The sequence below is a fragment of the Myotis nattereri genome (assembly GCF_964212035.1).
Source record: "Myotis nattereri genome assembly, chromosome: 3".
NCBI classification, from domain to species: Eukaryota; Metazoa; Chordata; class Mammalia; order Chiroptera; family Vespertilionidae; genus Myotis; species Myotis nattereri.
Genome location: NC_138077.1, coordinates 162476307 through 162499523, shown reverse-complemented (window position 1 = coordinate 162499523; position 23217 = coordinate 162476307). Strand labels below are relative to the sequence as shown.

The following is a 23217-nucleotide window of genomic DNA, read 5'->3' as shown; positions in this document are numbered from 1 at the left end:
TCCCTTTTAATAGCAAAGTTTTCTTTGTGAAAGTAAAAACCAAGATTTGCATAAATCATTTAACATATTTCATATAGCAATCAAGGTAAAATATGATTAATGAGCTTACAGTAACTTTTCTGAATCTGGAATACCAGAAAATTTCCCAGCTGTTAGGGTAGCATGGCTACTTAGGCAAGATTGACAGAGAATCTCAAAGGTGACAAATTTCAATCCCATGACCCCTCATGTAGCATTGCCTGCTTTATGGCGGAGGGGCTAATGAGTAGTACCACTGCCACAAGTGCATAAAGCAAAAAGGAGAAGGAGATGCCAAGGCCTTGCAGAATCTACTTTGAATAATGAAGAATTAAATATCATTCATCTTAAACTGATTTTCCAGACGCAGTGCCAAGAAGCAAACAAGCAACTTTATATGCTTGATATCAGAGTCTAAAAGAGTTTCAGAGGAGACGTTTGGCACCTGCATCTGAGTTTAACACACTTTATGAATAGTCCCTCCCCACCCATTAGGATGTGTATAATTAGTTTAAATATGTGCACAACACTGGTTTATGTGCTTATAGCTGCTCCAGCTCAACAATATCCAAATGGTCATCAGTTTGTTTGCTTATTTATTTGCCACATTCTAAAAATAATGAAAGATAGAAGTAGCTGATGGAAGGAGCCTAACATGCCTAGTTTTTTGTAGCACAAAAGACACATTTTATGTTAAGTTTGCTGCATATGATCTGATTGGTCTTTTTACCCCCTCGGTGTTAGCAACCATAACTCTATCTGATAGTGCTAGAAATCGTGGGCAAATGTGACAGTGCTACTATTCTACAAAGGAATTGGAGAGAAAAGAGGAAATGAAATTTTTGACTGCCCTCTATCTGAAACCATTGTATGATTAGAACAGCTGTTGAAATGAAATATTAAAATGGTAGGCAGGTAAAGGGCATGAACTGAGACTTTAAAGACAAATAATAAATGTTTGGAAAAATATTAAGCCTTATATTTGTCAAAGAACAAAATTTAAACAACTGCAAATGAGCTGATATATTTACCTCTCATATTAGCAGAGTCTATCATAAAGTGAGAAAATCTAATTCTGATGCAGGTATAATAAAAACCTTCTTACACACTTGGTATTGAATTTATAATATAGCACAGTTATTCAGGAAAACAGTTGAACAGGATGTATTAAACATCTTTAATTATCCTCTTAGATATATTAATTTCACCTCTCAAAATATCAGAAGTAATCTGTGAAATCAAGAAAGTCATATTGAAAAGACATTCTTTGAAGTGTTTGCAGCCAAATTTAAGCAACTTAAAATTGAGGAATGATTAAGCAAATCACACTAAATGTAGAGTCATTAAAAATATGTTAACATGGAATTTTAAAAACATTGTAAATGCTTATATTTAATTTAAGGGGGGAAGTATTACATAATTGTATATTAGACATAAACTCAATTATATAAATATTATATAAGAAGTATTCAAAATATTTTAGCACTTGTTTCCTCTGAATAAAATTTTATCCTTTATAATTCTCTTAATTTTCTAAAGTTCTACAAAGAATAAGTATAAACTTTACATTTGGCAAAATTAGATACTAATTCTGACTGACCCATAAATACTAAGTTACACTGCATATAATTTCACTAGATCATATCTATAAACAGAATTTAATTGGAGAAAACTGAGATGGAGAAGTAGTGGGTGAGGTCAGACCTCAAGGCACTAAGACATAGACAGATGCTTGTGACATCACAATCTAGAAGACAGGAAGCAGCAATGCCCTGAACCTTAGCCTCCCACTGGTTCAGAGCAGTCTTTCTAGGGAATAAAAAGAGCTTCATGTATTGTTCACAAAGTATTTTCAATGTGAAGTGGCTCAAGAGAGCATGGAATCTAGAACTATGGGCTGCAGCAACTACTAGTGATATTTAATTTTTTTCTAAATTGAAAACTTGTTATATACACACACCCCACACATAACAGTAACACACACCATACCTTGCTCAGTTTTTAGAGGAACTGGAAGAGCTTATGTCTGTAAATACCATGATGCCTGATACAAAATGTATTTAATAAAAGTAGCTATCAGCTTGGTTTCCAAGGGAGTAGAGAAATCACTAGTTGCAGAACAGAAAAATAATCAGCAATCAGTAATCGGCAGCAAAGTCCCAAGAATCATAACACAGTAATGGGGAGTTCGTGATGAGCAATATTTAGAAATCCAAACAGGCAGGCAGCACCAGGGAGTTCAATCAATGAGTTAAGGTCTTAGCTAAAAAGATGAATCTGAAGTCTGATATTTTTAATATTTGTAAATACTAAAAATTAAAATCCTAACATTCTTGTAACTAGGGATTTGAGCTTAAAAAAATAACCTATATTGCCCAAGTTATTCAAAGTGCAAAGTTCAGTGGCACCCCATGTCTTGCTATGTATAGAGTAAGCTCATTAGCTTGAGATTTATGGCTTTGTACAGTCTGGTCCAATCTGCCTTCCAGTCGTTATTTCCTATAATATTATGTACCTACCCTATCCTTCAGACACACACACTCAATCACTTGCTATTTGCATGTTCCTTTGTATGCTCCTTTGCTCCTGTTTATATTCCTTCTGCTCACTATTTGTTGATTGAACAACCAAATGAATGAATTTATAAAGATACACTTTCAGTATCAAATTATCCAATGTTTTGTTTACCCTTTAAAAATAACCATAGAATCCTGTTTGATTCTCTCCTGACAATGTACAGATTGATCCTTGATTATTGTTGCTTGTTCATATGTTTCTTGAAATGAATCTGTGAGCTTCAAAACTGACGTGATCCTTTGGTTTGCAGCGGCAGCAGCGGCAGACATGGCTTACCACCACATCAGACCTCCCATTGGCTATTCGATTCCCAAGCCCATCTCATCTCTGCTGATGCGAGGGTGGAATGCATGTCCTGAAGTGAGTCATTTCTATTTCCTCCTAGAAAATGTGTTATGGTCAAAATCTGTCACAAATAGTGTAACACCAAAGTCTTCTTTCAGGGTGTATTTTAAGGCTGTCGAGGCAGGAAGACTGATCTGCCTTCTGCTCCTTCATCACTAATTGCCTCAAGAAGTCTGAGTATCTCATATTTCTTTGCTGCTGCTCTCTGATTTTGAAATGTTTCTCACAGCTGATTAGTAAAAGAAAAACCAGGGGATGACAGATGACTCACACTCTCATCTCAGCTTCAATTTTATTAACTACGCTTCAGCCACATTTAGTCATTTTCTGGAAAAAGACAAAAACAACAACAAAAAAAAACACAAGTTTAGCCCGAGATGTGGGCCTTGGGGCAGAGGCCCCGGGACAAAAGGGCCCTACAGCACTGGGTCCAGAAGGAGGCAGCAGACTGGCCCTAGTCCTTCTCTGAGTGGCTGTGATAAAGTGGATAAGAGCATAGATTTAGAGTTCAAATGAAGGGATTGATATTATGGAAGGAATAAGTAAAATACGATATGTAACCATTTTAAAATATGATCATTGATCTAAGAGAGTAGAAGGAAATAGTCACATAATCCCAGAATGAAATTGCAGAACATCTGTCTGCAGGAAAGAATTCTTCTTTGTACCAGGCTGACTGATGTCTACTTTGTCCTCAGAGACTGACAAAGGAGGAGATTCCATAACTTCTCTCCCGAGAGCACAGTTTAGTACAGTGTCTAAGAGTCCCTCTGACAGTCGGTTTTGTTGTCGATTGAATTCCTTGTGTCTAGACGTCAGTCCACATTGATTCTTCTGAGTGGAGAGAATTAGTTCACATTCTTCACACTGGAGCTCCTTATACAGAAAGGCCTAACAGCCCTTATTCATCCAGCTCCAACCACCCTCGTTATTGCTGTCTTTTTCTTATAGGTCTTTGTTTCTGATCCTTCCCAGGCACTTTATCTCTCTTTGACAAAGAAAGGAGCAGAAAAAGGGAGGGAGGCTATTGTTATCCCAGGAAGCATCTCACCACAGGAGAAATAGAAGAAGCCCCAGTCCAGATGTTAGGAAGGAGAAGGCAACTTTCCTATTCATTTTCAAAAGGCAAAACCCAGATCAAGTCCATACTCAATCCCACAAGTGCACAGAGAACTCTTATGAAGAAAAATGAAGACTAGTATGGGACATGAATTGAGTATCTCAGAAGAAATAACTTCTACTCCTGACCACTTAATCTGACAGATTACATATTTATTTGTGTAGAATCTTTTCTCACTACCAGAATGTTAGCTTCATAAAATCAGGGACTTGTTTTTGTGTGTTACTTTTGTTTTGTTTGCTGTTATAATCTCAGCACCCAGAACCATACCTAGTAGATGCTCAAAAACATTTGTTGAGTAAATGAATGAATATCACTATTGCTTATCAGTGCCTCCAATCATCTCATCTGTACTTTGATGTCCAGAAAAACATGTCTTAAAAATTACATGACTTAAGATAGTTTGGGATAAGCTTTCCTTGTCTCTCCATATGAACTTTAGATATATTCTCTAGAAATAAATATGCCAGATACCTACTCCAGAATTTCCTTCTGTATGTGGGATATGAGCTCTTCCAAGGTATAACACAAAATAACAGTCCAGGGAATCCCTTTTGCTTTTATGAACTGACTTTTCATGATTATAGGTAAGGGACATATGGAAGTTTTAATTTGGGGATAAAAGCCAGTCATTGGAAGCTTCTAAAAGTATTTTGGGGGTAGAATGGATGCCTAAGTAACAGATTGGGAAATGATAAAGAGAACCAGGATAGGGCCAAAAGAGGGAATATATTATACACACTAACACACACATATACACTAAGAAGCCAAAAATCAAGTACTTAGTGGAAATGTTTTATTGCTAAGCAGTGAAGACTTTCAAACATAGGTCTGGGCTCTGGGGATGAGGTTCAAGGAAGAGAATAAGGAGAAAGCAGAGTAGGAAATTAAAGTCACCAATTGGCAACATCTGGGCTTGTCACTCAGGTGGACTCTGGGTTGGTTATGGTATCCTCTTCAGCATTATGAAATTGATCTTCTTCTGTATGTGACATGCCTGAGTCGTCATTACATGGCCCAGTACGGTCTTCACCATGTCAGTAGGCTGATAGTGAAGAAAAAGGGAACAATGGGCTAGTTTTCGTTCTTTCCTCCAACAATCATTTATTGAGTCTCTACTGTATGCAGCCCCAGGAATAGGTGCGGGGGTTCCATGGAGATATGCGTTCAATGGAGTTTAAGGCCTAGCGGTCAAATGAAGATTAACCAGATAAGCATATGAACATTTTTTAAAGTACAAGCTAAGATAGAGGGAAAAAGATTAGATGAGAATACACACTAAAGAATACTAGCAAGTGGGGAACACAGAGCTAGTGCAGGTCAGATAAGGCTCCCTAGAAGAAACCACATTTGAACTGAGATCATAAACATAAACAGTAGTTTGCTCAATGAAGGTGGTTGGTGAGAGATAAAAACAAAAACAAACAAACAAACAAAAAAACAGTCCCCCCAAAAGAGAACATGTGCAGATTTGTTGTGAGAATACACAGGGGAGAGACTCAGTTATTGAAACATGGTAGCCACTGAGGGGTTAAGGCTTATACCAGACACCATGTGAAACAATTCATCTTTAGATCTAAGACAGTAACATCATGCAGTCCTGGTCATTATTTTTTAGATCATCAACTTCACTACTCATTTTTTCTCTTATGTCTATTTTTGCCTCAATTCTTGAATTCAAGGCACCTTACTGTTTTGCATGTGTGTCTTCTTAGTGAAGACCCATAAAGATAAACCATGATCAAGATCCATAAAGATAAAAGAAAATGAAAATGCCAGCCTATTGGAGATGGGAATGCTTATTGAAAAACAGTGAGAGGTGGGAGAAAGTCCTCTTAGTAAAATGGGATCAGATTTTAGAAAGCCTTGGAAACCAGCATAGGAAATCTGGACCTGAAATTATCGGCAAGTATATTTTTGTCTCGAAAGCAGTGAAAGAAACATGATTAAAAGGTCGTTTTTTAAATTCATCTCAGTTTGGTACGGGATATTTATTCATTTAAAGAAGTGTATGTAGCTCCATAGTGAGGCAGGCACTGCATTACCTGCTAGTGTGCTTTCAAAGAGCTAAGCATTGTTTCTTCATGTGTGGGCTGCATATTCCATGCTCCAGAGTACCCTGGAATGTTGGTTAAAACGAAGATTCTGGGGCCCTATTCTAAATCTACTGAACCAAATCTCTGCCACGGAGTGGGAACTCACATTTTAACAAGCGCCCCAGGTAATTTGTGCTCCATAAAGACAAAGAACGAGTGGGCTGAACGGAAGCAAAAGACACTGAAGTCAGAGCATCCAGCGAGGCTGCTAGTGTAGTAATCCAGTTGATTACAACACAAAGACTACAATGGTTACCATGGGGATTCAGAAGCAGGGGGAAACCTGAGAACTACTTCAAAGGAGACGGAACATCATAAGGAGGTGAAAGACTGGACTTAGGAAATGGAAGAGAGAAAAGAGTCCAAGCACTGTCATCCCGGACTTCTGAGACGCTGCCAGGGACCAGAGCACTCATTAGGCCCATAGATATCAGGGATATTGTTGGCAGCGAGAGGAGAACAAAACCAAGGGCTCTGCATGAAGGTGAAGGTGCTTAAAAATATACGTAAAGGAAAAAGAAAAGATAACTAACAAGGGAAAAAATAACCTGTTCTACACAACTGAGGGAGCTGTCAATTAGAATAAAGTTATTGGGCAAGAAGCCAGCAGAGACGCTCCTCTCACCTTAAGGTGCTTAACAAAATGAAGTGGGAACAGGGGAGGCAGACAGATGGCCCAGGATGGAAGCTCAAGCAGAGAGTCAGAACAAAAATAGAGGGGAGAGGAGTTGGAAGTTATAACCAAGAAAATTTTGGATCCTGGGAGAAAAGAGAAAGAAGAGAGATGGTAAAGTTAGGGACTTTCAAAATAAGAAAATTGTCATTTGCTGGCAGTTTTGAATAGGAAAGAAAACAGAAGGTAGGTGGGGCATGGAAGCATCACTTACATGGTTCTAATCATCTTTTAAGCTTTATAATATTGCCAACTGTTAGACATAGAGACCTAGATAGATAAAGAGGTGAAAAGGAAGTTAGTTGCCTTTGCAACCTTCTTTTTTCCCCCAATATGAAATGTAAAATAGTCTATGCCTTGACTATATGCTTTCAACAGTTTACTGGGATATTTGAGTACCCCTCTATCTTTTACATAAATGCAGCATTGAATGCGAGATGCTTATTCTGCCATTCCTTTAAAATCTAATATTTATAAGCACATTTAATTTCTGTGCATAAGAAGGAGTACTCACACCAAACAATACAGGCATGATAAATTAAAGAAATCAAACCTTGAAACTTATATGTTAATGGGTTATTTATTTTCAAAATCTTATGTTAACAACAATTGGCAATAAAGCCCCTTAAAATTCCTTTTGTTCAGGACCCATTGTGTTGATCTTGAAGCTCCATTTGTTCTTCTAAAATGATTGAAGCCAAGATCTCCACCTAGTGGATTTAAAGGATTTTACAGAAATCCTTAAGTGTGCGTGTGGTTTTTTTTTTTTTTTTCCTCTTAGAGAATTAACAGGTTTTAAAGACTTCTACTTAAGACCTACCATAATTGTCAACAGAGCAGTCACCAATAGCTGAAATATACCAATATGCATATCAGCTCGACTACAGTTAACAAGCAAAGCTCAGTTTTTATTTTCATACCACAATTAGGAAAGCAGATCAGGCGCAAATATGAATATATAATCATCTCTGTAGAAAGCAATATTGTAATACCGCTAATTGAGATGTGTATAGTAATTTCCATAAAATAAACATCAAGTGTAAATCTGCTCAAGTACTTTTTTCATCTTTAATCTTTCATTTGCTTAAAGCTTTTTTTTTTTTTAATTCTCTTTCTTTTCCAGGACTAGGCTATACTTTTCCTTCCCATTTTCCCATTCCTTAGAGGAGAAAACTCAATTAATTGTGTCAAACACATCCTGTGGCTCCATCTTTGATTTTTGCATTCTATTCAAGCATTCTATTCAAGCATGTACTGTTATTTCACTGATAACAGAGTTACTGAGGATTTTTTTTTTCCCCTCCAAAATAATGCATTTGAAATGCATGCAAAGGCTGGGGATGTTTGCGTGTCCTTTTGAAGAAAGCTAAGGTAGAACATGATTATTATTTGACTTATTTTGTTCACTTTGTTCTGCCTCAAAAGGTGATGTATGGGCATATTCTGCAGATGGTGGATCAGGGTATGTTTTAGAGCAGAGTTTTCAGCTTCATTTATTCTTGTAGGAATTAGAGGCACCTCATTTTCTGCCTCAAAACTAAATGTCTTTTAACTGTGGTAAGAGGGGATGTGCTTCATGTATCTCCACTGTCACCGCGCCTTCTCTGGGTGCACTGTTATCTTTATCTGGATGAATTTTCTGAGCCTGTCTCAAACCGTGCATGTTACTATTTATTTGAAGATCTATTTCACTAGGAGGTAGTCTATTTTTGGTTTTATGGGAACTCATGATACTCAAATCCTCAGCTGTAATTGTCGTCTCAACAGAACTTGAACCATGTAATACAGAGTTTGACTTTTTCCGTTTTCCCAAATTTGCTACTTTTCTTTTGTGGTGCTTTTTAAGGTATTCTGTCTGGTCTGAATTAACAAACTAGAATTTGACTTGCTTTTATCATGTATTTCTCCCTCCTCTTTCCCTACTATTTTTATCTCTGGCGCTTCGGTTCCATCATCTCTGGGCAATGCATGTGTGCGGTCAGTGTCTTTTTTGCTACTATTGGGTAGATGCCAAATGCCTTGAGTTCTAAGAGATGGGCCAACATCTTTGGGAAGTTCTAGTCTATTTTGGTACCAAACTGAATTTGTCTTCATAAATGTTAGGTTGTCCTTGGATTGTGTTTGGGGAATGAGAGCGGAATCATACGTTTCTGTTTTAGGCAGTGTTTTTTCTATATCAGTTCCCTCGTCCATAACACAACTCTCCATCATCTGATGTGATATTTGGGGTTTTGTCAGTAACGTTTGTTCTTCGTTTCCAAGTTGTTCATTACTTGATTGTTGCACCGCATGTTGTAACATTTGATTTTGATCGACAGTCTGTTCCGTGTAGGTGTCAGTCTTGTGGACACCGACAAGTTGTGTTTGATGCCCTGAGGACAAAGAAACCGGGTTTAGCTCCCTGGTCATAGATGTGTCCTGCTCTGTGTGCTCTGTGGGCTCTGCTGCCCCTGGTTTGGCAGCCCCCCTGGGATGGCCAGATGCTGAAAGATCACTTCCTGTATTTTCCGGAGACGCTGGTAAATAACCAGAAGCTACCAACGTGAGGTGAGTGGCACCCTCCATTTGCTCAGTTGAGAATGGAGCGTGTGCGTGCCTATGGTCAGCTGCCTGGGGTGTGAGCCCAGGCCCTATGACAGGGTTTCCATCAGAAATGAGACCAGGAGGCTGACAGTCGCCTTCCACGGAGCTCTGGGGGACCACAGATGAGCTGTCAGCGTTGAGAAGAGGAGCCTCTTTGGTGCGTTTATTGTAACAGGGGGTCTGATTCGGGGCCTGTTGGAGAGGCAGCCTCTTTGAAGTGACTGCAACATAATCGTTACTCTCTGGCTGGTGGGGGGAATCTGCAGAGGACAGGAGGTTTATTTTGGCTCCTTTCTCAGAAGCTTTGGATAGTTTATTAGCAGGTAGCAGTACTTGTTTGCATTTCTTTGGAAGTTCCTGCAAGGACTTTTCTGGATGGACTCTGACTTTTCTAAAAGGGTGTAAATTTAATTTGATCCTTAAGTTTTGCTTTTTAATTTTCCCTCTGGGGTCAGATGGATCGCGCCTCTTTTTTTTCGGAATCTGTCCATCAGTAAACCATCTTCCTCCTTCCGTTCTCTCTCCGGGATTGCTAGATTTTTTGAGATTCAAGTGGGTCAGGTGGTTACTTTGAATTTCCTGCTGTTTCGAATGGGTTGATGCTTTGGTTGATATCACCAACCTATTTTTTTCAACTAAACCAGGATCATGGGAGCTAACATGCTTAGGGGAATATGTTTTCTTGATGTTTGTCGATAACCCTGTTAACTTCATGTTATCTTCACTCATGAGGAATTTTTCTATGGCTCTATAAATTTGGATTTGCTCTTTCTCAGACTTTAAATGTTCTCGATGATTTGGCTTCCTTTCTTTTGCATAATCATTAAATTGGTCATAGGGCACATATTTACAAATAAGAGAATTGTTTGGCTGAAAATACTTAGGCCTGCTCCGTTTTAACAGTTCACAAGGATCGTCGTATTCTGACCTATGTTTGTGTAAAATCTTTTGTACATGGTGTCCCTCGGGCTCACAAGGCTTGGATGATGAGCTTGTAATAAAATGTCGCTGCCTGTGAGGTTTTAAGCCATTGTTTCCTTTTTCTATTGGAGGCTGCCATGACTCATTTGTTAAACGCTTTTCAAGACTTTCTCTTGCCAAGGCTGAAGCGGATGTTGCATATCTTCTACTAAATATGTCACTGCTGATATCTGCGAAACAATAAATGCAGGAATTTAACACTGAGCAGAGTTTTATGACCCAACCAAACAGATGCTTAGAAACCTTATCTAAGGTGTAAAAATTATTCCTCTGATTATGGCAATTCTTGAATATGTTCTAATTTTAACCAAACCCACAAAGGACATATGGCAATTTGGTGTGTTTGCAATGGCATTCTCTATGGTCACATTTTAATCAGTTGGGATGCTGACTTAAAAGCTATGGAATTAGAAATAAAAATGTTCAGAGTTGTACATATTTTAATTAGTTAAGTTAGTTTTAAATACGAATAATACTTCCATCTTAAATCCTTTTCTAATAGCTGTAGTATTTTTTTCTGCATTCATTTCTCAGTTAGAACGAAATATTAGAAAGAATGTAATACAATATTGAGTAATGTTGAAGTTTTAAGTTTTAAGAACAAAAGAAAAATACTTGTGATGCTCTTGGATCAATCAAAAACTGCTTAATATCCCAACACTTAATGCAGTATTCACTAAATATCTGCTACGTGAATAATAATGTTAGAATATGGCCTGATCTGTGTTACAAAAATCTCTGTCTGGTACTTTTACATGGTGCAGGTTAATGTCACATGTTAAATAATATTAATGACAAAAACATTACTAAGAGTCAGGCACTGTGCTAAATATTGGACATTCATTATCTCATTTAATAATCAAGGGACTCTTAATCCATTGGACAAATCCTATTAACCTATCACTTCTACAAATGAAGAAAAAAGAAAAGCTTGGAGAGGTTGGATGTTTTCTGCCAGTCACATGTCACCTTAATGATATGGGCACCACTGGACCCAGGTCTGTCCGATACTAAACCCTATCCTCTTAACCACAGTGCATATGAAGTTTACAACTGCATCTTATCAGTATACTTTTTCACTTTTGTGAAATTGTTGGTTTTATACAGAGGAAGAAAGAAGTATTTCTGTTCACTGATAGAAAGGAGGAGGTGAACTACGCCTCAGACTAGCATCTAATATTATCGAAGGTCTGCCTTCAGCTTCCCAGGTGACCTTGGAGAAGCCACTTACTGCCTGGATATCAGAAGATGAGACTAGATGGGAACTTTATGTGGATATAACTTTATGCAGCGTAAAATTTATGTGGGTATAAAATTATTCCAGAGAAAGAGTTTGAGGCTTTATCACATTCTAACAAGAGTTCTATGACTCAGAGATAAATATGAAGAACTCTGATTAGATCCTCTCTGAAGTCTCCTGTACCCCTGAAGCATTATAATTCTCTGCTTCCAGATTAGAAGGCACCATCAGAGTGATGTTGCCTCTTCCTGATGTCTGCTCTGGGGCGGGATGGCCTTGGTTGTTTTCTCCTCACATACCTGTCCTCTCCAGCTTTCGTACAAGGCCTGGCATGTAACAAGATTTCAAATCTTTCTTAAAAGTAATCATATTGGTCTGGCCAACCAGTGTTCTCTGTGTGAAACAGGGGACGGGGTGTTAAATGATTAAGGGGCCATATTCCCTTTGAGGTATGATTTTCCCACAGAGAAGTTAAGGCCTTGGGCAAAGCTAAAATGAAACATATGGCTAAGGTATGATTCTATCAAAAGGCTAAGAGCTTATTTTCTTTATAAAATAAACCAATCTGATCTGATTTTTATGGCAGATGTTTCTTTCCTCAGCCATTCCTCTTTTGAGTCAAATCATCGGTCCCCAGAAACTAGTAAAAACTAGAATGTGGGAATGCAATGGAATAAATTCACACCCTGCCTTATGCTGCACGTGAAATAACATCCAGTTTTATTTCTTTTCACATTGTTCCCAAATACATCCTTAGGCCCAGGTCCCCATGGCAGGAATTTCTTGGTGCACCGAGTACCTTGTCATTCAGATTCTGAGAGAAAGCTCTGCTTGTTGTAAACCAATTCAGATAAATGACAGGAGCCTCTTTACAGAGCAGCTGTCAAAGTTTTCACTGCTGAGCCTGAAAGCATCGCCTTACTATTCAGGAAGAAAAAGGAAGACATTTAATTCATTGCTTCCACCTAAATATTGACATCGCCCATGTACAGTGGGGAGATGTCATGGCCAGATTCGCTTGGCTCCCAACATGGGACAATGAATTAAGTCCTGACTTTCCCTGGACCGGGAAGTTATCATCGCTGACAGCTCAGCAAGCAAAGTATGTGTCTTGACATCATTCCTGAAATGAATCACTAGCATGAGAAGGCCCATTCTTCTAACATGTCATGCTCTGGGAAGGTTGCTTACTGCAGAATTGGCATTAGAGCTCGAAGGATGTTGGAATGGAAGCCAGTATTCAGCCTCCCATAAATCTTAACAGCACTATTGCTATTTAAAAGGGTTCTTTTATTTTTTTTTTAACATTGTTAGGTGTTGGATCACGAAGTTCTCTTTACAACAGGCACAGGAAGTACTCCCAGCTGCTGTGAGGGTGGGGAGTTTTCTCACCTCAAACGCACATGCACACACACATGCATGCACAAACGCATACACATGCATGCATTCATGCAAACAACATACATACATGCACAAACATACATGCACGCACACATGCACAGACACACGGGTTTTTTAGAAAAGGAATAGACCTGTGCTACGTTGATTTTTATTCTCCTGTGGAGGAAATTCAAAGAGGCTACTGCTTCAGAGGAATTTAAATGGAGTGGGATTTTCTCAAACCAGACAACTCACCTATTGTTCTTGTTACGTGCTGTGGGAGCGTCTGAGCTTGGACTTCCCCAGGCTTGAGGTCCCTTAGATTTTCAGCTCTCTCTGCACAATGTCTTGTAAGTAAGCCTGCTTCATTAACAACTGCCGTGTTCCCAGGAGGCGCTGAGCATCCTGACTGCAGCAATCTGCCACCGAGGCCAAGGAAAGTGCTGCCGGCCTCCTGATCCTTCCCTTTCAGGTTTCTAAATGGTTCATCAAGGGCTGTGGACTCAGAGGTCAGTGATGCTTGATGGCTGCTTCCCTGTAAAGGTGGCATTTCCCTTCTGGACCCCACAATGGACATGACCTTTATCTCCTTTTCCTGAGTTAAGTGGCAGTTACAGTATCCCTTAGCGTGGTAATTTCTTGCCTCATGAGCACACAGGGATTCACCACAGGTTCTGCAACAAAGCTTTTCTGATGTGTGTTCATTTGCTCTGCCATGTTGGAGTTTCCAGTTAAATACAACTAAGCCTAGGCAAGTGAGACCAACAGCCCCTGCGACAAATAGAGAGACCATTAAAAGATAACGTCATAGGAAGAAACATAGAAGTCACCAAATGTGAAATCCACAGATACCAAGGTTGATGGCGTAAAGGGCATCTGAGTGGATGGGAGATCTATCACCATGTGGAAACATGTCAGTTCAGACAAAGGTGATATTATCGATATGTTCTGTTTTCTCATTTGGATCTTTACTTTGTGTCTATTTAAAATGATAAAAAACAAACAAACAAACAAAAAAAAACAATACTATCTGGAATGCCTTTGGTAGAAAAAAAAGGCTTTTTAAAAAATATATATTTGTATTGATTTCAGAGAGGAAGGGAGAGGGAGAGAGAGATAGAAACATCAATGATGAGAGAGGATCATTGATCGCCTGCCGTCTGCACAGCCCACACTGGGGATCAAGCCCTAAACCCAGGCATGTGCCCTGACCGGGAATTGAACCGTGACCTCCTGGTTCATAGGTCGACGTTCAACCACTGAGCCATGCCGGCTGGGCAAAAAAATAAAAAGACTTTTTACATGGACTAAAATTCACTTGATTTAAATAATTCCTGCATTAGACTTCTTTTCCTGCCTGTGGAAACCAGTTTAATTCCAAATTTCCTATTTCTCAATCCCATAGCCAATCTCTAAAGTAGTCCATATTAAGGATATACCCTGAAATGACCATATACCATGATGATCTCCTCAAAAAGAAAATTTATTCTACATGGTATTGTTGTATTTTGAGCATCCCTAAAGATTCACCCCTAGCTCAGAATACCTTCATTGGCTTCCAACTACAAAAGGCCAAACTCCTTGACATTCAATACTTGGTGCAACAGGCTATGGCCTCCCTTCCTAACCTGTGTCTCATTATTTTTCACATTCAAACACTATTTCTCAAACTCTTCAATTTATTAGTCTTAAAATGTGCTTCTAAGCCTTTGTGTATGCTCTTGATGATGCTTGTGATACCTTCTCCTACCTCTGTTTATTTGAATTTTAGTTACCCTTTAAAATCTAAATCAATACCTCCAAATGTATTGATATGTTTTCTATTTTATAATCTTGCAAAAATCCCTCCCTTCTATGAACTTCCACAACAAAATGATTAACATCTAAGTTAGAAAGCCTGGAACTGTCATTTCTTATCCTATGTAGGTATAGCTTCACCTCTGAATAAAATTTTAAAGTTGATGTTTCTCATACTCAAGTGTGGAGTCTAACCTGTTTCTTCCTTGCTGTTTCTGATCTGAGCAAATGGCATCATCAACCACCTACATGCTCAAACCAAAGCCTATGAGTTATACCTCAGGTCCCTCTATATCACAGTGATTTCCTTTAATCTTAGCATCTAAGACAGTAAAAATTATTCTGCTCACTTTTTTCCTGTCCACTGTCTGTCTTTCCTTGATAGAATTAAGCACTATGAGAAAATGAACATTTTATTTTATTCAACATTGTATCTCCTGTGTTCATAACTCTGGCACAGTTGAGGTACTCCGGAAATGTTTATTGAATATCCTTAAATAAACAGAGGAATTCTGTTTATGAATTCTGATAATGAAAAGTGCTGAGTGGTCTAATCTTACAAATCCCCAAAATGGTGATCAGGAGGACGTGGTGTCAGTATTGATTGATTTAGGAGCAACAATCGCTTCTCGGCCTTTTGGCTAAGATCAAGTGATTTAGGAGCAACATATCTAAAGCTAGCTCTGACTATAACTTGCTGTGTGACCTTGGGGAAGTCAATTTCCCCAGAGGATTCCGTTTTCTTTAAATGACATTTCCAGATGAATGGATGATAGAGATGTGAATGAGATGATAGCACTCTAGGCTCATTGCATCATGCCTGGTTCTCTCCATGGCAGATAACTTTAATGGAAACATGTTGATATTTTTTTAATGTGAAGGAAAAAGAAAGGTGTCAGACATGGTTGTTTCCTTTTTTCTCTGTTAAAGATAAAGATTAGCCAAAAAGAATGGCAATTTCTGGTAAAATCCTCCAAACTTTGTGTAGTTTACTAGATCTTGAGGTCTTATACGTACATTTTAATTTGTTTGACAATACAGTCTCAGAGAGTGCTAAAACATATTGAAATAATTTAATTTCTATTAAAGACACAACATTTTTGGAAAGTAGCAGCAAAAGTTAGATCAGAATATTTTTATTGCCAGTTCCTGGAGTTCGATTTATTCCAAAGGAGGGCTTTGGTTTTCAGATGTTAAAAATGTATGAAAATAATATAATTTCCGATACACTGTCTCTCTCACATGGAGTAAGAAAACTCAGGATTCAAAGCTTTGTTCTGACACTTCCCTTGGGCAAGTTTTCTAACCTCTCTGAGCCTTATTTTCCTCCTCTGCCAAATGGGGATAATTAATACCACCCAGAGATTAAATGAATAATATATGTGGCATGTTTCAGTGTTTTCATATAGTAAAGTTCAATGAATAGTCTCTGTGGTTTATGCTTATGATTGCTGCTGCTGTTATTTAAGTTTCGTATTATCCTATATGTCCTACAACAGTCAGCTGTTAGGTAAAACAAATTCCAAAAAACAACTCATAAAGAGAATATGACTGATGCAGGTATGAAACCAAACAACAAAAGAAAATAACTACCTAAATTGTCTTAAATATGTACATCAGACATTGAAATGGAATAGCCATAATCTGATTATAGGGTAAAGTTTCCCCTCTAATTGTGTCTGATTGGCGAAGGAAGCACTGTTGATGTTAGTGCTGCATCATTGGACAGGTATGGTTATTTTCTGTTTGTGCAGAGAGCAAGAGCAGCCAATGAAGCTTGCAGGAGGACTGAACATGATATTAAGAAGATGGTTGAGTTTTCATTGCCATGGGCATTGTTGCTATTTTTAAAAAGTGTTCTGACAATCTTTCTGAGTTGGAAAAATGAAACAAAATAAAAAGTTAATGATAAGTTCTCACTAAAGTATTAAAACTACCCTACAGCTTCATGAAAGCTTTCTCTGTTTACCCATCAGGAGACAGAAGTGTCCAGATGTCAGAGTTTGGTGCCAAATAACCACCTATTGCTTTTAAATTAACTGATCTTATTATTTATATTTTTATTAATTATGATGATTTATCTATAACTGAGGAAGAAAATTGAATCAGAGGCCAAATTAGCGTTCTAAGTCTTTTTTGCCACAATCTAGAGGTATAGATAAGTGACCACACTTTTACTTCAGAAGGACTAGAATCTTAATGGAATAAACTGATATCAAAAGTCAGAGTTTTGTAAAAGAAGAGTGTCTTTTCAATACAGTATCTTTAACAATTACTCAATGGAAATTATGTTATTATAATTTCACACTATAACACAACGTGCATGTAGTTATATTTATAATTTATCCGAACTTATTCATGCATATTAAGCTGCCTATCGTTTTGACAAATCTTTGGAATCCTTAGAATTTGTATCTTTCTCTACACTAATGCAGAGTTGTTAACTTTTAGCAAAATCCTCTCTGAAAATAGATACTTAAAAGATATTTAAAGTTGCCCTTGTTATAATATTTCCAACATGATGTCTTACAAAACATAATTCAGTGAAATCCTCTGTGACAAAAAGGGTTTATGGTCAATAAGTTTGAGCAATGCTCTGCATTATATCTTCCTGTTAGATTCCTGATACTCGTTAGCAGAGGAAAGGCCATGGGGAATGCTGCAGAAAAGAAGCCCATTACCCTTTCTTAATCCAGTGTTGCCCAAGCCTATTTAAACCCCACAACATATGTGCTTATATGTGCATCTGTGTGTGTTTTTTTTTTATTGCAATATCTATTAATTATCTTCTAGCACTAGTATTTTAAGAAGCACATTTAAGGAAAAACTATCCACTGCCCTATTGTTTCTCTTTTATAGTAAATTATTTCTTAGCACACGTAATTACTGACATGGCTGCATAGTTTTAAAAACAATTGATCTTTCTTAGAGGATTTAAATTGACTTCTGAGTGAGTTTGATTTCTGCTAGTGGTACTTCCTTTGTCTAGACCTGGTGCTGGTCTCCATTTCTCTGATTGTAAGTATAACTTAGAAGTTAAAAACCTGATGTTCAATTAATTTGCTGGAAATCTTCTATGGAATGATTATTTAAAGTTCATATTCAAAATACATCATACCAGTCCTGGATGATGCAGGTCCCTGGTATTCCAGATTTGCAGAGCCCGCCTCCCCTCCTCCCAACACACACACACACACACACACACACACACACACACACACACACATGTCTCCTCACCATGGTTACCAAAGGTGCAGAGGGTTTTACCATGCACTGCAAGCATAGGGGGAAAACACACAGTGACGTAGATAACTCCAGAAATTTCACGCAGATTTGGTCTTCCGCTAATGAAACCAAGAATCACTGTATATCCTTCATTCAGTGAGATGTAATGACAGCTGATGCATGATTTAAGTTTTTTTTTAATTACCATAAAAATTTAAAGTGTTGAATATTTTCCTCTCCATCAGTCTGGGAAGGTATGGGCCAAGTTTTAGAAAGAGACAAACAAATCTTGTATTTCAAAACCACAAACAGGAGAAATCCAAGGTACCGAGAGGTCAAATGACTTGCCCAAAGCCACACAGCACATAAGAGCAGAGCCAGGAGTCAAACCTGGGCCATCCAACTGCTGAGCTCATGTGCTTCGTCACTGTGCTGTATGACCACTGGAGAGCAGGGTGCAATGACTGTCATAATAGCATCTCCTCATGCACTAGGTAAAGCCCACTGAATCTTACCACAACACAGAAGGGCACACATATGTGAGTGCCTTGAAGAAAGAAACTAGGTCTCATAATTTTATCAATTCCTCTTTCCCAGCATCTTAATGAATACATCAGTCCCCTCTGGCATATGGACAATTGACAAACTATAGATACTATTCCCTCATTACAAACAAGAATACTGAAGTCTATCTACATAGCAAGGTAACTTACTCAGGATCACAGTGCTAGTTATACCGGGTCTAGAGCTCTTGAACTCTGGTGCAAGGTTGTTTCCTTTATGTTAGACAGCTTTTCTGCAACAGGACATTCTTGTAACCTGTGCCAGATCAGCTAACATCCTCCTACATCTGTGGATACACTCTCCCTTCCACAAGCCCTGCTTTTCCTGATCGCCTGGGCGAGGCATCACTTAGTGTACGTTAAGAATATGGACAAGAGGAGGGAGGAGAGCAAGGCATACTTCCTGGCCTACCTGCAAAGACAAGGACAGTCAGCAGGGCCACATCCTGCCCCGGGAGGAGGGGACTCCTGTCCTTTAGAACCAGCGTGAGGTTGGAAGCCCTGGCATCACAGTTGGTGTCCGACAGCCTCAGCACACTCTTTGCACCGGCCACAGCTGCAGCGGGAGATGGCTGGCAACTGAGGTCCTTGGCATTCCTGAGCTTGCGAGCAGAAGACTTCATGTAGCTTCTTAAAAACCGGGCCAGCGGGTAGAGATCACAAGTGCAGCTCCACTGGTTCTTATCCAGGCTCAGAAGGATTAAGTGCTTCAGTGGAGTAAACACATCCGGCATCTGGGCCAACCGGTTTCGGGAAAGGTCCACTTCCTGCAGCCGGGGCAGGGGCCGGAAGGCATCGCTCCCAATGTAGGAAATGAAATTGTTAGATAAATCCAGATGCCTGAGACTGCGCAGATTTGTGCCTCCAAAAGCACTGTCTGTCAGATTAGTGAGCTGATTCCCGTCCAGCTGGAGCCGGGTCAGGTCCCGGGTGTTGCGGAACCAGGCCCCTCGCAGGGTGCGGAGGGCGTTGTTGCTCAGCGCCAGCACCTGCAGGCTGCGGAGCCTGCTGAAGGCGTGATCGGGCAGCGAAGCGCTGGATATCTGGTTGTGCTCCAGCAACAGCGTCCGCAGCTTGGAGAGGCCTTGCAGGGCGTCCTCCTGGACCGCCTGGATGCCGTTCCTGCTCAAGGAGAGCAGGGCCAGGTTGAACAAGAGGGACAGATTGGCGCTCTCTATAGAGGAGAGGGACCCATCCGTGCTGATCAAAACTCTGGTGGTCACAGGGGCTGCTGTGGGGGAAGAAAAGCACAGGCTAGAGAGGCAAGATCCACCCAAGCGGGCGGGGAGGACAGTGGAGAGCGAGGATAATCAACACCCTGTGTGCAATCTTATCACCTGGGTCAGCACAACACACAACATGGAAACGATGCTCTGCTTTCTCAGTTGAAGGGGAAGCTGGGCTCCTTATCAGAATGATGGATTTTTATATTCTTTGTTACGGTGACATGTTTATTTGAGAAGCATAAACCCATCTGTCGCTTTACATGTCAAAGTGAATTCATTGTTTGGGATTATCATCGTGGATGGGTTTTTGAAGGTGGCTTTTCAGGCTTCCTCCCTGTGAGCACTGCTCCAGCCCGCTGGCCCAGTACTGGTTCACCCAAGAGCCGAGGCCATGTCTGAGCTTGCTGGCCAGTTTTCCCCTGGTAATGTATATTTATGCTGTGAAGTCAGTCTGTTTTCTCTCAGACACAAAGGTATGCTTTGGGGGGTTGGGGGCGGGGAGTGAGAAGGAGCCCTGGTGTCTGCTTTTTTAGCTCCAGGCTAAACGTTGGCAACTTGGTAAAGGATCTATATTCTCTCCAGACAAACCCGAGGATCTGTCAGTGGGGTTCTCATTATAGTCTGGGCCATCTTGGCCTCCTGTCTCATATCTGTTCCCTCCAATAAAGTCCGTCATGTGATGACAGGTGGTACTCAGGGCTTCCAACTGTTAAATCCCTTCACCATAATCACCTCTGAGCCATCACTGCTCTGTCATTAGAAATCAAAGCGTTTTAACTCAATAAAGATATATTATAATCAGGAGTTATTGTAACACATCTTTATCATGCTAAAATTGTTTTGACTGCAAATGACAGTGTCATAAGGATGGAAGGGTCCATTGTCCCTGGGAGGTCTACAGGTGATATTAGAACAATCAACCATGAGGGAAGCAAGTCACAATTCCCTGATGAAACTCAGACTGTGTTCCTGAAACAAAGAGATTAAAAAATGTAAAGGACAAAGGATTTTCACGGTGCCTTCTTTGTAAGAATGTCTCCCATCTTTGCAGCAGAAACAACCTTAAGTTATGGGTTTTTTTAAGCATGTATTACTGATTATTTGAATCCTAATTAATTCTGGCCAGTTTGGCATTTGTTTCATCATTGTTTTTGATATGGTTTGAAGGAGTTTAGTTTCTATGGCTCCTCAGTCCTCTAGGGATCTGTGCATTCTGAGGGAACAGACTATTGCTTCTGTCAATTAATTCTTGACTAGCTGGATGCTCCACACACAAGTTATCCATTTACTTCTCTGTTTATGAAATTTAACTTCACAGTTTTGGCATTCTGTAAATGAGAAGGATGATACAGAGGTGCAACAATGTAAATGAGCACTATTTGTTTCTTATAGAAATCAGCTATCTCTGGTAATATATATATATATATGTATATATATATATATACACACACATATATGTAGTGAAGTCAGGAAATCCAATTGAGAGGGTGGGAGTTTAGTGTTTAAATGTATTCAGTGCTGATTTGAAACAGTGTCCAAACAACTAGCCTTGAAACTGTCTCTCTCTCCTGTCAGGAATGGCAATAACAGCTACCTCTTAATTCCCATTTTAGAAATGAAAGAAATCATTTTCTTCCACTCAATCTTAACTCAGATTTATTCCTGAAAATTTTTCATTGGTGGAATTTATAACTTGTTTATCTCTTCTTGGATATCAGGATGTAAATCACATTCACCTCAAATTTGTTAATAAGGTGTCTTATTAAATTGTTGACTTAAGCAAGCAATATATAATGAACACAGGCAGCATATCTTGTTAGCATTTCTACAGCTCATTTACCACCAATAAAAAAAGACCAGACTTTCAAAATTAGATGCACTTTGATAATAATCTATTTTGCTGGTACATCACTTAATCTTACTAATGCTGAACAATTGCACTTCAGGTTTCTGATTCATTGATATTTCTTCCAGCTAGTGGTGGAATTCAAATCTGTACAAAGTGTGGACAAAAATATAATTAAAGTGATCTATTTTTTTTTTCTTTTAGAAAGAAAAGTGTAGCTATATGAAATGGTGGTATTCTCTTGTAATAGCCAAATATCTCAATTACCTCTGGAAGCCTTTAGTTTGGTTGAAACCATCGGGAATAGGAAAATAAAATAATGTTATCAGTCTTTAGTCACTGTGAACGGCTTCTCTTTAAAAGTTTACCTCTTTAGGCTGAGCCCAGAAAGCAGTTAGTACATTGAAAAGCATGACAATGAATTTGCCAGGTACACGGAACACTGCTTTGTAGTCATTGGTGTTATTACCTACTATATAGGTTAGCTGGTGACAGAGGGTTACGTCTTTGGTGCACACCGAACATGATGCAGGGCAAGCCGCCACCAACCGCAGCATGATGGCAAAGAGTATGAGCCATCCACCTGAAAGCAAAGAATAAGGCACATCATAATGTTGGCATGTATTATCCATCATTTCAATATATTTAGCTTATGAAGCATTTTTTTTTAAATTTTTGAAGCATCTATTTTGTTTTTTTCCTTTCAAAGAGCATCTTGGGTTCTCACAAGATGTCAAATAAGTGGCTAGAATCCCTAATGTATATAGAATTTAAACCACACTATTAAAGCATTTGACCATAAGTTCAGACAGCTCACCTCCAGGACACACTCAGTACTTGACCAGCCGACTTCCTCAGGCCTGGCACACCATCGTTCAGGGACTTGGCATTTGCCATTCTCTCCACATGGATTGACCAGTGTCTTCACCTTCACCATGTCCACCATATTCAGAGCCCCCAAGCTAATTCTGTCTACTCTCTTTCTTGCTTTATTTATTCCATAGAGCTTATCACCAGTGACTTAACACATATTTTTATATTTATTTGTTTATTGTTTATATCCCCTCATAGAATGCCTACCCCATAAGCGCAGGGATTTATTGTATTCCACTGCTCTATCTCTAGTGCCTTGATCAGTTCCTGTTCTACAGAAGTTTTCCAATAAATACTTATTGAATGAATGATAAAAATGAATGATTTTGTGTTTTATTTATATTTTATTTCAAACTATCTTATCATATGGGTAGAGGATTTTTATTACACTTTGCTTCAAGTTTTTTTAATCAATCAGTGACAATGTTTTAGGTGAATGGCCTTTTTTGAAACATCAAATTACAATGGTGTTAATATTTCATTAGAGGATTAAAAGGGCATCAAAATAATGGTGAGATTTAACATTTACTAAACACTTAGAGCACTTCATTTATCTGTTACAATATTTTGTGATGTAGGCATATATTACTTCCAACTGACTTTCTTCTAGAATCTACCTGTGTTTGTTCACTCTACTGCCTTCAGGTAGCTATCTTTTGTATTTTTTCCAGAGT

At 38.9% G+C, this 23217-nt stretch overlaps 2 protein-coding genes across 2 annotated transcripts in view; one reads left to right on the top strand and one right to left on the bottom strand.

The window, feature by feature from the left end:
- The window catches only part of LOC308517138 (serine/threonine-protein kinase TNNI3K), a 283922-nt gene that overhangs the window by 206002 nt on the left and 54703 nt on the right, over nucleotides 1–23217 (top strand). The window contains exon 21 of the mRNA XM_081088195.1: nucleotides 2846–2955. Coding sequence (XP_080944321.1) covers nucleotides 2846–2955 — 110 coding nt within the window. The remainder of the gene's footprint in view (nucleotides 1–2845; nucleotides 2956–23217) is intronic.
- Nucleotides 8196–22227, bottom strand: LRRC53 (leucine rich repeat containing 53; the record flags this gene model as incomplete). The annotated part of the gene is given in 8 exon segments (XM_081087989.1): nucleotides 8196–8287; nucleotides 8290–8371; nucleotides 8373–8617; nucleotides 8620–8647; nucleotides 8651–10563; nucleotides 13269–13784; nucleotides 19011–19829; nucleotides 22140–22227. Coding segments are annotated over 8 exon segments (3783 nt in total).